The 14,912-nt window shown below is 36.1% G+C and overlaps 1 protein-coding gene across 5 annotated transcripts; it reads right to left on the reverse strand.

Moving 5' to 3' along the window:
• Positions 1-846: 846 nt before the first annotated feature.
• On the reverse strand, positions 847-14,295 carry lhx9 (LIM homeobox 9). 5 transcript variants are annotated; one of them, XM_053238346.1, is made up of 6 exons: positions 14,072-14,295; positions 11,491-11,727; positions 10,288-10,490; positions 9,359-9,732; positions 6,050-6,252; positions 3,159-5,290 (listed from the first exon to the last, which is right to left on the reverse strand). In XM_053238346.1, the coding sequence occupies exons 2-6, from the start codon at positions 11,683-11,685 to the stop codon at positions 5,036-5,038; spliced, it is 1,230 nt and encodes a 409-aa protein (XP_053094321.1). In that variant the 5' UTR covers positions 11,686-11,727; positions 14,072-14,295; the 3' UTR covers positions 3,159-5,035. The 5 variants fall into 5 exon arrangements, with proteins under 5 accessions (XP_034164341.1, XP_053094321.1, XP_026778857.1 ...); XM_026923056.3 differs by having other exon boundaries at positions 11,491-11,741; XM_034308450.2 differs by lacking the exons at positions 3,159-5,290; positions 14,072-14,295 and adding an exon at positions 847-2,715 and having other exon boundaries at positions 11,491-13,302.
• Positions 14,296-14,912: the final 617 nt, after the last annotated feature.

Raw genomic sequence — 14,912 nt, forward strand, 5'->3', positions numbered from 1 at the left:
GGGCGTTACAGATGAATTAATTTCTACTGAAAGGTCTGAAATACACATGAAAGTAGGAAATAGTAGTGTTCTTATTCCATTTATGTGAACAGGGCATGTACACACACGCATACTTACATTTCCTGTTGCTAGTTGGCAATGCACTCATGTTCCCACACTTCTCACTCACACTGAGCATAGACAGGTTTTGTGTGTGTGTGTGTGTGTGTGTGTGTTAGTCATATTTATATGTTCAGAGGAGAGGTGAATGCTGGTCCAGGAACACACAGAGTTGGATGTACACATCTCCTGACACCCGAATCTTTCCGAGTGTGTGTGTTGTACCTGTCACTGTAAACATGTCTGATCTGCCAGTCTCTCTCAGGCCCACTCTACCATATCAGTCATATCATCAGCTGAAGCCATAGCACAATCATAACTCTGTGCTGAGTTGAAATAGGCCTGTGTTTATCTGTGTAAATTCATCCAGGAGTATGAAGACCTTCAGGTCTCTGAAATGTCTAATAGGAGAAAATCTAGGTGACTGGACATTAATTATTATCTATGATCAGTCCGATTACTTGTTTGGACGTAAGTCTGTTATAGTAGTTTAAGTAGTTTAATGCAATCTTAAGCTTAAAATTCTCTTATTTTGCTTGGTTGAAATTTATTAAAAAAGAATTTTAAGCTTGAAAAGTCTAGCAAAGTCTACAGTCTATATAGTTATATATAATATTCTCATAATGAGAAAAATAAAACAAATTGGCCTACATATGTGTGTGTGTGTGTGTGTATATATATATATATATATATATATATATATATATATATATATATATATATATATATACTAGGTAGGATATAATTTTTTGCAGTGAGCACAGATTATGAAAGATAACGCTGTATATAATATCAGACACACTATTTTTTGGCACTGGTGTAAGTACTTACTGAACTCATTCATTCCTTCATCTTCAGTAAGCGCTTAACGCAGGTCAGGGTCACTCTGGATCTGGAGTCTGTCCCGGAAAAACTGGATGCGAGGCGGGAATACACCCTCGATGGGACACCAGCCCATCTCAGGGCACTACACACACACACACATTCACACACCTAGGGCTAATTTAGCATATCCAGTCCACCTACCAGCAAGGAAACCCACGTGAACATGGGGGAACATGTGAAAGTCCACACAGACTGTAACCTGAGCTCAAGATCAAACCGAGGGACCCTGGAGCTGTGAAGCAGCAGCGCTACGTCCTTGTCAAGGTTTAGGGGATCCACCTTCTAGTTTCATCTAGTCTTATATGACATATTCCTCTTAAAGACATCCATTTTATAGCAACGTCTCTGAAGTCACGAGCTTTAAGAAGTTCTGATGCATTGGCATGACTTTGCTCCAAGAACTCACCACTGTGGAAATGTTTCCAATTGGAACCAGCTGATGTTTGTGCATTTTACACCCAAAGCTTGTATTAAAAAAAAAAAAAAAGCAGAATGCCATATGTAACAGTGCAACAGAATTAGTTTAATAGCACTCCTTGGTATTTGTTACCTTTTACATAGAATTGTGTGTCCTGAGAACTGTGGTAGCTCACAACCATCAGCTAACTTACCAAATCAAATAAGTAAATAAATAAAAGCAAACAATTTATATCAATATGCCAGTTTGTGTAAATAGCTAATCATGTATGTGGCCTTGTTTGGAAGCCATCTGTTAAGCTTGCTGTACACTGATAGCTGAAATTCTGCCACAGGATTTTATTGGTATCAGCTCCTACAGTGTGACACGCAATAAACGTCTAAGAGCACTGTAAAGCAGCCATCGTGCGTGTGTTCAGCTCATACCGTCCATGGTGTTGTCACTGCTTATTTCAAAACAACAATGCAAACTAAGTAAATCCCAAAGCAAATCGTTTCTATTTGGAAAGGAGCATTTTATTATTCAAATACTGCATGCAGTTGTGCATTTATTGTATTGTTTTTTTTTTTTTCGTGGAAGGATATTGGTTTCACAAGGTAAAATGTGTTATATAATTTAATTTACAGTCGACAACAAATGAAACATCAGACAAAATAATACTCAGCGTTAAAAATGTAAACCACTGATAAGGTGCATGCAACATACAAATCTTTTTTTTTTATTATTATTATTATTATTATTATTTTCTCTTTTCTGCTAAATCTGTTCTCCTGATCAATGTTTTACTGCTTTGGTGTTTTGAGAATGTCAGTTTCCATGCATTTAGAAAGTATGAGTTAGTTTTATGCGTGATATTGTAGCAAAGAAGAAGTGTGTGTGTGTGTGTGTGTGTGTGATAGAGAAACAGGCAGAGAATCAGTATGTGTATATGTTTTGTGAATGTAATCCTTATTCAGGTATATACAACTAGAATATGATACATGTTTCTTGTCATTGTCATCCTGATACAAAGAACAATTTTAGCTCTAATATAACAAAGATATTAGGAAAAAAAAAGCTCACATATTGAGTGGGTTCTCCTCCAAGTGTGGATTCAAACATTCAGAAGAATTAAAAAAAAAAAAAAAAAAAAAAAAGACTTTTGCATTACATTTATTGTTGCTGATTTAGGTTTATTACTATCATCTGATCCTAATACTGTCTTTGTCTTCAATGGTGAGGAATTCCGATCAAAGTTTTCCCCGTCTTTTAATACTTTAGGGAATTTTCAAACGCCGTGAAGTATGGCTGTAATGCCCCAAGATTTGTTCTCCCTGAAAGAAATCATAAAGTAACAATATATTAAACTACAAAGCAACCTGACTTTAAGAGGTTTGCATTTAGTTTGACTTTTTTTTTAATACCAGTGTGCACTTTCTAGCACAGTAGAGCTTTTGATAATGTTGCCATATTCATGCATTAAAAAAAAAAAAAAAAAAAAACAATCCTAATTCTTCTGGCTCATTTTTCTGTATCAACCACAGGGCCTTAGTGCAAATCCATGGGGCATTACTTTAGATTAATAAAGAGAATGAAATTGGAAATCAATATCAAAAATGAGAGCAAGAGAGAAATGTGTGGTGGGAGGTTTTTTTTTTGTTTTTTTTTTTTTCTTGGATTATCATATACCAATATTAGGTTCCAGTTCAAATCTGAGAGACGCAACATAAAGAATGGTTGTGCAATGAGAGAAATAAAACACTGTCAATGCAAGGCGTTTTTTTTTTATTCACACAAATTTAATAAGATATAACAACCGCTTGGTCCATAAATATTTAATGGGAAATAGTTTCTATACACCATCTTTTTTTTTTTTTCAAGAAACAAGGAAACAATGGACAATCTTGATAGAACACGTACCATACTATTAACACGAAGATCAATATATAAGATTCTCGGATTTACCGACTATATTTGAAAGAGTGCACAACTGCTTTCTAGGCCATCGCTTGCCTCCTTTGTAACAGAATTACACCATTAAAAAGATCCTCAGATGAAAAACAGAACAGTACAAAACTAGTGAGGCGTTCAAAGAATGCGATATCCATTAAACAAACACACATGTATCTCCTGAATTTCACAAGCTCTCTTCCAGGTTATAGCGTAAGGCACATAGTAGAACTGAGTTAGGCATCTACTTCATGAAGTAGATCTTAGAGGAGCACTTTGTTCTACAAACAGAACCAACTCTCCATCACACAATGAACTAATCAACCCCTTAACTGTCCCTCGCTGTCACTTCCAGCCAAATTTCCTGTCGTGTTTTTGGTCTGTTCAGTGGCAAGTGTCCATAAAATTAAAAAAAACTAAAAAAATAACAAATTTGAATTTGACTGAGGAGGAAAAAAAAGTGACTTTATTATATATATATATATGACTAACTATCTCCAATCGTAAGTGGTGTTTGTTTCGTCTGTTCTGTAAACCACAAGCTCAGAAGTTATACATTTCTAAAAGAAAAAAATGACAGTCTAGATTTTCCATCTCCGAATGTATTGAATCTCATGATCACCCTGAGCTGCACCACCGTAACACACTTATCAAACACTAAGCAAACTGCAAATCTATAGCAATTAATAGGAATTGGCATACCAAAAGTTGAAATACTCTATACGCCAAAATACTTGTTAAAAGTGCCTTATCTGTACAATCAATTAAAATGTAGCCCGTTTAAAAAAATGATATAAAGGGCTCTTGAGCTTTTTTTGAACAGTTACCACTGCACAGTTGTCGATATTGTTTAACCCTAATTAGAGCCACACTGGTATGATGCTATCTTGAGGTTGAAGCACCACCTGGCATGCGAGTTGTGAAAGTATAAAGTGTAAAAAAAAAAAAACGGCAATGGACTCGTTTGTCAAAGCTACTTTCACTGGATAAAACTGGAATGCAAAATGTTTTTGGAAATAAAATGCAGATTATCAATGAAATCTAAATTTAAAAAATAATAAAATACAAAACAGAATGAAGGATTTTCTGCGTGGCTTAAAGCACGTCGTCTAAGACATGTTTCCACTTTCACGTATGAAGTGTTAAAACATGCCGACACTATGCTGACATGGTGAAAACGGTAAAAAAAAAAATGGAAAAAAAAAATGGACGCACGTGTAAACTCAGCTGCCAAGTGGTTGCAAGTGCTACAAGTTGACCCTCTCATTTGTTTTAGTACTTTCTGTGGGAATGGGACTGTCACTGGTTGATTTGCAAATGAAATCTGTCAAATTTGTAAAGTAATAGAAAAACAAAACAAAAAAAATAGTAAGGTTTACAGAGTTGTAGCTAATTAAATTATAGCTGATTTGAATGGGTTTGTCTAAAAAGTGTAAACAAACAAACAAAAAAAATCAAATGTAAATGTAATCAAAATGTCGAAGTCGTTTTTTTTTTTTTTTTTTTTAATTTGTTTGTGTTTTATTTTATGCGAAATCAAAATACAGTCCAAAATAGAGTTGACTTGAGGTGACTACTTCGTCTTCAAATGAATCTGTCTCTGGTTGCTTAAGAGTGTTTTGTAAATAACAACAAAAAGCCACATTTGGAAGGGAGGAAAAAAAAAAAAAGAAAAACAATAAAGGACAAAACCCCAACTCTGCGTTAGAAAAGGTTCGTCAGGGTAGTTTGCGGGGGACTCCCGGACTCGTGGCTGTCCAAACTAGAGGTGACTGAGGTGACTACGGTGATAGAGGGATTGGTCAGGTCTGTTAGCGTGCTGGCTGTGCTTGGCGGGGTCAGAGCACCACTGTCGGAGGAGGGTGCGGGAAGTGACGTGCCGTCAGCCTTCTCGACACCCCCACTCTCCTGCCGCAAAACGTTCCGTCTGAATTTGGCCCGCGCGTTTTGGAACCAGACCTGCAAACCAACCCCAATGCCTTTTACTTTTTGTGTTTGTGGGTGTTGTCGGGATACTGTTACATTCCTACCTTTAGAATATTTACATTACTGTTGAAAAAAAAAATGCCATAATGGAAAAAAAAAGGTGATGAAATATAAATACTGCTTGTCTCTAAAGAAAACACTATACCCTTAATCTATACATTTCTAATCTTGTACTGTGTAAATACTTTTACTATACATAAATCACAACAATATCACAGGAATGATTTATTTATTAAATCGACCTCAAAAACTACAAAATACGCTTTTCTGCAAAAAAATAAAAATTTGTACATTCCTGTTAATGCTTAATGCTGGTATTTATACAGTATAGAGACAGCCATATTTATAATTCTTTGAATGTACAGTGCTTTGATTTATTTTCAAATAAAAAACACTGTAATAAATGTTAATTTATAAATTAAATAATTCATACATTTTAATAATAATAATAATAATAATTTCAGAAATGAATTTCCTTCTCTCTAATCATTAACTCCTGTCTTAAACATTGAATTTTCGAAGGTAAGAGTTAGCTTTCTCTACATTTTTCTGTCTCAACAATAAGGTGTTTAAATCACTACAAGGACATGGATGGAAACATAAAGCTAAATGATATGACATGGAATAACTCAAGCTTGGATGAGTGATATGAGAGGAAATCTCCGCTAAAGGGGGCACATGAAATAAGATCTAGATTTTTTTTTCTTTGGAAAGACAGAAGTCGACGCTTACCTGCAGCACTCTTTTGGTGAGGCCCGTCTTCTGCGCAAGCTGCTTTAAATCCTTGGCATCAGGGTTGTGATTGATGGCGAAGTAGGACTTCATGGTGCGAAGCTGGTGGTGCTTGAAGGACGTGCGCATGCGTTTGGTCTTCTGCGATGGAGCGTATGCCTGCTGGTCTCGATCCAGATGCTCAGAATCGTTCTCATTACAACCTGAGACAAAAAAAATCAAGATTCAAATTAAAAATCATGAGCCGTGATCATTTTTTCCTCCAATTATTATTTTTTCCTGTCTTGTTGTGTATTATGTCTCAGTATGTGTTTCCAGGTTTGTCATAGGTTGTGTTCTCTCTCTCTTTACGAGACTTTACATTGTGAAGCGTCTGGATAACTCAAAATTAGCCTCAATGATCCTCCAAATAAACAACAATACGGACAAATAATCAAGAAAAATATGTTCAGGTTATATGTTAGATTAGTTCAGTCCTCTGGATGAGTGTGTGAGGATATTTCTAATGAATATCAACCACTAAAGGACATTTACAAAGATTTTTAAATCTAAAAGCAACTAATCCTTCAAAACAATAATCTAATAATAGCGCACTACATGACAACAACTACAAAAAAAATCCAGTTAAGAACGAGGGATGTGTTAAGAGAAATAGAAGAAGAGTGCACACAGAATGAAAGGAATGATACGACAAACACCCAGTTTCTCAAAAACACAGCTGTAAAATAAGAAATCATATTTTCTATATGTCTTAGAATCTTAGCAACAGTACATAAAAAAAAATCAAAAATATGTAACACCGAAAAGGAACAGAACAGAACAGAATAGGATTGGAAAGCGAAAATTTATTTAATAAAAAAGAACTAATATACAAATTCTATATTTAAAAATAAGCAGAAATCAATCATTAAGTTGTACATATTGGCCGAAAATCTGCGGGATATTCTGGTTGTGTATTTTAATGCAGGTACGTCCAAGAAATGTCCATTTCTTTCTGTTTTATGATATTTTAGCACTGATTCAATTCGTCAGATTTATTCTTGCACCCTGAATGAAACAGTACATTTAAATTTGATTCAAATTTGGATTTTTGTATGTAGCCAATAATACTAACACTAGCAATAATAATAATAATAACAATAACACAAATACTACTACTACTAATAATAATAATAATTATATGGATAAAAAATAAAAATAATAAAAATTTGTGGCAGCAACCTTTTTTTTTTGGTTTTTTTTGTTTTTTGGTTGAAGACTACAGTTTTTTTGGTGCAGTAATGACCACGGTTGGGTAAAATTTATTTTCCAAATAGAAAACCGGATAGGATCATGAGTGTTAAAATAAATTCAATCTATATATTTATATTTTATATTTATATATTGATATTATATTTATTCACTCTATCTATATATATTTTCCACGATTTTTTTTTATTTAAAAAAAAAATCATTTCTTTTGCACTATACACAGCTAGCAAACCTTCAGAAGACCAAAAAATCCCTTTCCATCAGTTCATTTTTCACTTGTGTTTGTTAAAGCTGCTTGAACTGTTATTGGACATTTAACCTATTCACCACAGCAACATCAATATTTACAGGAACAAAACCAGAAAGAGCCCAAAAGCAGACATTTATAAATTGTTTCAGTTTTGCTTGTAAAGCTGTTGTGAAGAGAAGAAGTGAAGGTCTGAGAGTAGGTCACTTCCTGATGTGACCAGCAGGGGGCTCTAAGCACAACTGCTTTTTAAATATATAGTGCTGGGTCAAAAAAAAGGAGCAGTAGCAGTTTTCTAGGCTACTGTATCACTGTTTCATGATGAAGAAATCATTTAAAAACATAATTTACGCATATAGAAACATCAGGAATCAACATTAGGATAAAGGATAAATGCTGGTGTGTGAAAAATTCCAGCTGTTGCTTTTTTTTTTCCATCACAGTGTTATACATGAAGCTCAAGCGTGCTTTTTTTTTCCCTCCCAAACAACAAACAAACCTTCCTGGAATGATCTGCATGTCTTCAGGGCTAATTAAAAAAAAGAGGAATGAAATGTCCACTAATGCTGGAGTGCATGCTGCATGCGTCACACTGCTGGAAAATATCTTCTAAAGCACAGTGTGTGTTCAGGCTTATCTCAAAACTCTTAACACACTGAACACACTGGCTTTAGATGCGTGTGTTTATCCTGAGCCACAGCGCGAGACACACTATATTCCAGTATATAATATTCCAGGATATAATATTCCAATATACAATATTCCAAGATACAATATTCCAAGATACAATATTCCAAGAGATCCTGGAATATAATATTCCAAGATATAATATTCCTTTACTTGGATTTGTTTTGTTTTGTTTTTTTGTTGTTTTTTTTTTTTTGTTTGTTTGTTTTTTGGGAGGAAAACCCTCTCTCCGTCTGAGTGTGTGTGTGTGTGTGTGTGTGTGTTTAGCTTTATTCCGACAGAATTAATGTTTTTAATATTTCCCCCCCGACAACACAATTTAATTCACATTAAACACACTTGATAAGAAATGCTGAAAATCTCACTTTTCCACACGGATATTAATTTAAGGAGAAAGTCGCAGCGCGTGAATTAACGCCAACAGCATTTCTTACAGTAAATATAATAAACTGTAGTGTATAAAATATCAGCTGTGATGTAGTGTAGTGGTGCAGAGTGTAAGCTATTTCGTGCATTAATGCGACACTGCTGCGAGTGTTTCCTTCCTTGAGGAAATCTAAGCTGCACTTCTGTTCACGCAGCAATGAGCTAAACGTGTTATTTAAAATAAAATCAAATTAAAATAAATGATTATCTATTTCAGTTTATTAAATTCTTCTAATAATTCTGGTCTAAATCTGACCCTTTGTTATTATTGTTTCTTCTCTAACGCTGTATACAGCAGCTTGGAAGTCTTTATAACCAGTTATTTGCTGAATGTTGCACAGTTTCTGAATTTATTCCTGAATTATGACTGATTCTATTTTTTCCGCTATATTTGTTTTGTTTCACGTGCCAATGTAATATTTGATATTTAATATAACTTTTTAGCATATTAAATTTTTTATAATTGGAATAACCCCGATGCATATATATATATATATATATATATATATATATATTTTAAAAAATTATAAAAATAAAAACTATCTTATTGTGATGTGCTTCACGGCTTAGTGCACGTGCGTAATGCGCCCTGAGAGGCGCGCGCTGGATGATTGGTGTGAAATGTAATGTAGATGCGGAAAAAGGCGAACAACAGCAACAACAACAACAACAGGAAGAAGAAGCACAACACTGCTCACCTGAGTTGTACGTGCTGATGTCTATGCCCATGGCCGGGCTCTTCCGTTTCCGGGGCCTGCCCTTCTGCACCGTGCCCGAGCCGTTGAAGTAGGGCAGCGCCAGGCTCGCGCCCTTGGCAGCCAGGTCTGCGTAGTTCAGCTGGCCGTGCTGCTGCTGGTGGTGCTGGTATTCCCCGTGCACGAGGCTCTCGAAGTGCAGGCGGCAGTACACCAGGCTCTCCTTCATGCCGAAGTGGTCGCCCGTGCTCAGCGTCTTGTGGCACGACGTGCACGTGAAGCAGCTCAGGTGGTACACGGAGTCGCGCGCGCGCATCACCATTTCCGACGCCGAGATGCCCAGGTGGCAGCGCGCGCACCGCTGCACGGAGAACCTTCTGGAACGGCAAGGACCTTATTTACAATCGGATCCAACGCACGCACATGCATCATCATCATCATCATCATCATCATCATTATTATTATTATTATTATTATTATTATTGTTGTTGTTGTTATTTCTTCACGCGCAGATGGCGTCGCTTATTTGCCAAAGAGAAAATGCTTCTCAGTGCAAGTGGCCTGGGAAAGTCTTGAACGACAATTCCCGAGTCGATTAAAAAGATTTCACCAGATCCAGTGCTCATGATGTACTGTAACTAAACTAATCGAAAATTGCAAAATGTATAACGAATGATGTTATTTATTTAAGCAAATTACCAGCATGACCACATCTACAGCGACGCACAGAGTGTCATAGAAGTGGCCTAAATAATAGCAAGAACAGCCGTGTAGCTAAAGTGTGTTTATTTTGCAGCCAGGCTTGCGTCATGATGCACACTACTCCCTGTTTACAGCCACAGTGTCTCGGAGTTAATTAGGTGCATTAGAAAGAAAGAAGGAAAAACAAATGAACAGGAGAATGGAGGATGTTTTGGCATGTTTGCCCTCACCTGTAGTAATCCTCTTTGCAGTAAATGCTGCCGTCCTTGGCGAAGCACGTGAGCTCGGACTCCAGCGCCAGTTTGCACTCGCAGCACTTGAGGCAGCGCAGGTGCCACTGTTTATCCACAGCCAGTAAATAATAGCGGTCAGAGATCTTCCCCCCGCATCCGGCGCACAGAGCAGGCTTCTCCGGGCTCGCAGACGGCATGCTCTGGGGGGCAAAGGAAATCAGTCAATGCAGAAAAATCAGGAAGAGGGCTGGTGATGTCTTACACCAAAATAATAATAATAATAATAATAATAATAATAATAATAATAAATCATTCTACCTTGACATATTCACTGATATTGCAATCTGAAGCTAAAATTATTTACTGCCTGCTTTAATACTTACAGCAAATACAAATAACTCTCCAGAGAAACAATCCATTATTGAATTATTATTAGTTTAACTCCACTGCTAGAGGCATAAGAGAGGCCTAACCTAAAAAAGTGCACATCTCTGAACAAAACCAGGACTGCACATTAGACTGGGTATTTACACTCTCACAGAGATTTATCTGCAAAACACATTTTCAAAATGCATTTAATTTGGTTTGTTTGAATCAAAATTAGGCGTCAGTTGTTTCTTTGTCAAAAATACAAACAACTGTTATTATTATTATTATTATTATTATTATTATTATTATTATTATTTCTTCTATTATTATTATTGTTGTTTAACTATGTTGTTGTTGTTGTTGTTGTTAATAGTAGTATTAGTATTAGTATATTGTTTTAAATTGTTTTACAATTAACAATAATAATAATAATAATAATAATAATAATAATAATAATAATTCTATTTTCCACTTTTAAAGTTTTTCATGCTGCCATTTTCTAAGCAAGCTCAATAATCTCCCATTAAACAAGGACGCTGCTGTAAATCTTTTCATTCTGTTCAGTATTTTTACAGGATTTTTTTTTAGTAGTTTATCGTTCTTTCTTTCTTTCTTTCTTTCTTTCTTTCTTTCTTTTGTAAACATAGCCCTAAGTGCAAACACACGCGCTTCTTTTGACCTAAAAAGAGGAGAGCAGCGATTTGCTGGCGCTGCAATAGTTTCATTAGTTGATGAAGCAAAAATAAATGTATCCTATGCAGTTTTAGCTAAATATGTGTATGTGTATGTGTAGATATATGTATATACAAGCGCAAAAAAAAAAGGTCTTACCGTTTCTCTTCCGTTCATCTGGACAGCTTTGGCTAGGCGAGACTCGGTTTTGTTTCTCCTCTCCATTTCCTCCATGATGCCTTGGATGTGCTCGCCGGAGATGCCGTGGAACAGCATGGCTGCTGCTGCTGCTGCTGCTGCTGCGGGGCGCAATGTGCAACTGCTCTCTTTCGCCTTACACGCCACAACTTCCATATACCAGGCGCCACGGAGCCCCTCACACCATCCGAAAGCGATCTGCTGCAGGGAAACTTACACACACACACACCACGCATACACCACCACCACACACACACACACGCACACACACACACACACACGCGCCCGCGCGCGCACGTGCGCGCACTTTAGCAGGCCGCCTCGCAAACTGCAAACGGCATGAACAGTGGTAAAGCGCACATCCACTTCTGGTTTAAAAAAAAAAAGAAAAAAGAAAGAGAGCGAGAGAAGCAAAAAAAAAAAAAAAAAAAAAATCAAAAGTATAGTCCGGGTGAGGAGGAAATCTGCTGAGAAACGGATGGAAGATTTGTTTAAAAGCGTGCGATTTTAGTTCCCAGTTTGGCTCTTATAGGGATCCGAGTGCTCAGGAGTCGGGTGTGGGGAGTGTGTGAGGCTTGGAGACGTGTGTCTTATTTGTGAAGAGAGAGAGAGAGAGAGAGAGAGGGAGAGAGGGAGTGAGAGAAACGCCTGCCCTGCTTGGGTAATTTGGTAGGAGGAGTTCTCCCTCTCTCAATCCTGATTTCTTCTGTTCACTAACAAAGAGCTGTCACTGTGTGCTGCTGATGGCCAGTGCACTTATTTCAGTCCCTCACCTCCAGCATGCTGCAGCACTGTCTGTTCGGCCATTTGATGTGAGCTCATCCAGTGACACAGACCTGATTTACAACAACAGCAACAACAAAAAAGGCTGAATGTGCTTAATTGAGCATTTAATGAAGTGATTGTAATGACTACTAATACTACTTTCATTCATGTTCATTCATCACCACCATGTTCAGCCTGTTCCAGTAAACTCACTGAGCAGCTCTGTAGCTCTGATTAGCTGAGGATCCAGTGTTCACACTTTCCCAAGTGATGGGAATGATGAAGCAGGATGGATTTAAGGCTTCTTATGGTTTCAAACGCATGCACAACACTCCACTGTTTTAATCTTAATAGTTAAAAGAAAGAAAGAAAGAAAGAAAGAAAAGAAGTGATGTGGTGAGGAATGGCAGATATGTGTGTAAATCAGAAATCAGTGCTCTCTCTCTCTGTGTGTGTGTGTGTGTGAGAGAGAGAGAAAGAGAGAGAGAGAGAGAGAGAGAGAGAGAATAAATAATTTCTATTAAGCTTTAACTCTTTTTTTACATGCAAATTATTTGCCGTTATTATTTATTGCATTTATTTATTTTGACCAGTAAGGTGTGTGTGTGTGTGCGTGTGTGTGTGTGTGTGTGAGCGCGCAAAATTTTCAGGCTCATATTCAGGGAAGATAATAAAGGTTAAATAAACTTTAGCCCATATATTTTGTTGTTTTCATTTTATTTATTAAAACAGTAATTGCTCCTAGGACTGTATGTGTATATTGTATATGTATATATTTGTACTTTTTTATATAAATGTGAAAGTTATAGAGATCTATGAAGTAGAGATCTAAATACAAAAACCGCGGATTTGTGAGAGGTAGATGTTGGATTAATTCCTGGAGGAATGAAGGGAAAGAGGAGTGCAAGGCCAGGGTTTTATAACTGTCCAAGAAGAACAGACACATGGCAGTGGACAGACTGAGCACGAGCTCAAAAGACTTATAGATTAAAAAAAAAAAAAAAAAGAAAGAAATCCGGCAATTAATATGATGTTCTTACAAATGAGGAAACCTAAAAAAAAAAAAAAAAAAAGCTTCTATCCAGTGACTAAAGCAAAATAGGATACACATTATTATTATTATTATTATTATTATTATTATTATTATTATTATTATTATTATTATTATAAACCCTGTGTTATATTATTTTCTGGCACTTCTCGCTTATGGAATGATAAAAATACAAACACGGAGGATGGAATGCGGAGAACAAACAAACAAACAAACAAATAAATAAATAGTAACTAAATTTTAAAAAAATGAAAAACCTAAAAAAGAATTACTAGATGAATAAATAAAAATATTAAAAATAAATGTCCTTTTTTGTATTACAAAATAAATACCAAAAAAAAGGTAAAACAAAAACGAAAAAAAAAACCACGGAGTTTATAATGCGGAGGAAAAAAATAAATAGTAAATTAAACAAACAAACAAATAAATAAAATACATTTTCTGCTGTTTTCCCTACTAGAAGCCGGTAAGCTACTGTGCTTAAATGTCAAACATCATTTGTCCAAAAGGTGACGAGAAAAAAATCTTTATCCTGTAAGTGGACTGGATAGATAGATATATAGATAGATAGATAGATATATAGATAGATATATAGATAGATAGATAGATAGATAGATAGCGCCCAAATTTTTATATGTTTATAAATGATTATATTTCAAATGACAGGAAACACCCACCCACACACACACACACACACACACAGATGTGTGCTCGCGCTGATCTTACCTGTCCGTAGACTATTTCGTCCTGACCCGTAAATAGCCCCTGAGCACGAGCTCTCTATTTCATTTACATTTTTTTTTTCTCTGAACGTTTCGCATTAATGAGCTAATGATCCTGTGCGCAGGCTGGAAATATATCAGTCACGGCATTTCTGCTTATTAAATCTAACTTCAGTCCATCAGTGTGGAAATGCGCGAGGCTTCTCCGTCAGCTCGTGAGATGCCGTCCTGCGCGCGCGCCCGAGAGAGAGAGAGAGAGAGAGAGAGAGAGAGAGAGAGAGAGCACAGGGTTGGTCCTTCTTTCTCGCCGTAAGTGCGGGTGTCATTTACAGCACAATCTCTGTGTGTGCACTTACTGTTTATATCTCAGATCCATGACTGGCCTTGATCAGGGCTTTCACACCCAAAGTTTTAGTTCCTCCTCAAACCTTCAGTTTTTAATCTATATACATATATAAGCTTTTTACATTTTTAAAATATTTTATTTATCCTAACAAATAGAATAATAATAATGTATATAATTACTGTATTACTGTATGCCTATGTCATGATGGTTACATGCAATAATTTGGTGTAATATACCTTGTCTTTAACCTGTATTAATATCTGTATTTATATGTATTTATATGTATGTATTTATATAAATATTTTTGTCTTAATATTTGTAAAATATTAAATCTATTTAAATATAGCCCGCTATTTATTCAGTACATGGCTTATTAATACAACAACAACAACAGTAATAATAATAATGATAATAATAATAATAATAATAAGAGAGTGAAGGAGGAGGATTTTAGCGCACGTGCTAAAGCAGAATAGCTGTAGTATCCTGCAGGCTGGAG

Source organism: Pangasianodon hypophthalmus, chromosome 11 (genome assembly GCF_027358585.1).
Source record: "Pangasianodon hypophthalmus isolate fPanHyp1 chromosome 11, fPanHyp1.pri, whole genome shotgun sequence".
NCBI classification, from domain to species: Eukaryota; Metazoa; Chordata; class Actinopteri; order Siluriformes; family Pangasiidae; genus Pangasianodon; species Pangasianodon hypophthalmus.

Bases quoted from the DNA above. Each gene is read 5' to 3' on its own strand.
- lhx9 (XM_053238346.1), bottom strand. From the start codon at position 11,685: ATGGAAGTTGTGGCGTGTAAGGCGAAAGAGAGCAGTTGCACATTGCGC. The intron at 6,253-9,358 runs GTGAGCAGTGTT...TTTTTGTCTCAG, and splicing joins CATCAGCACGTACAACTCAG to GTTGTAATGAGAACGATTCT. The intron at 5,291-6,049 runs GTAAGCGTCGAC...GTTGGTTTGCAG, and splicing joins TCACCAAAAGAGTGCTGCAG to GTCTGGTTCCAAAACGCGCG.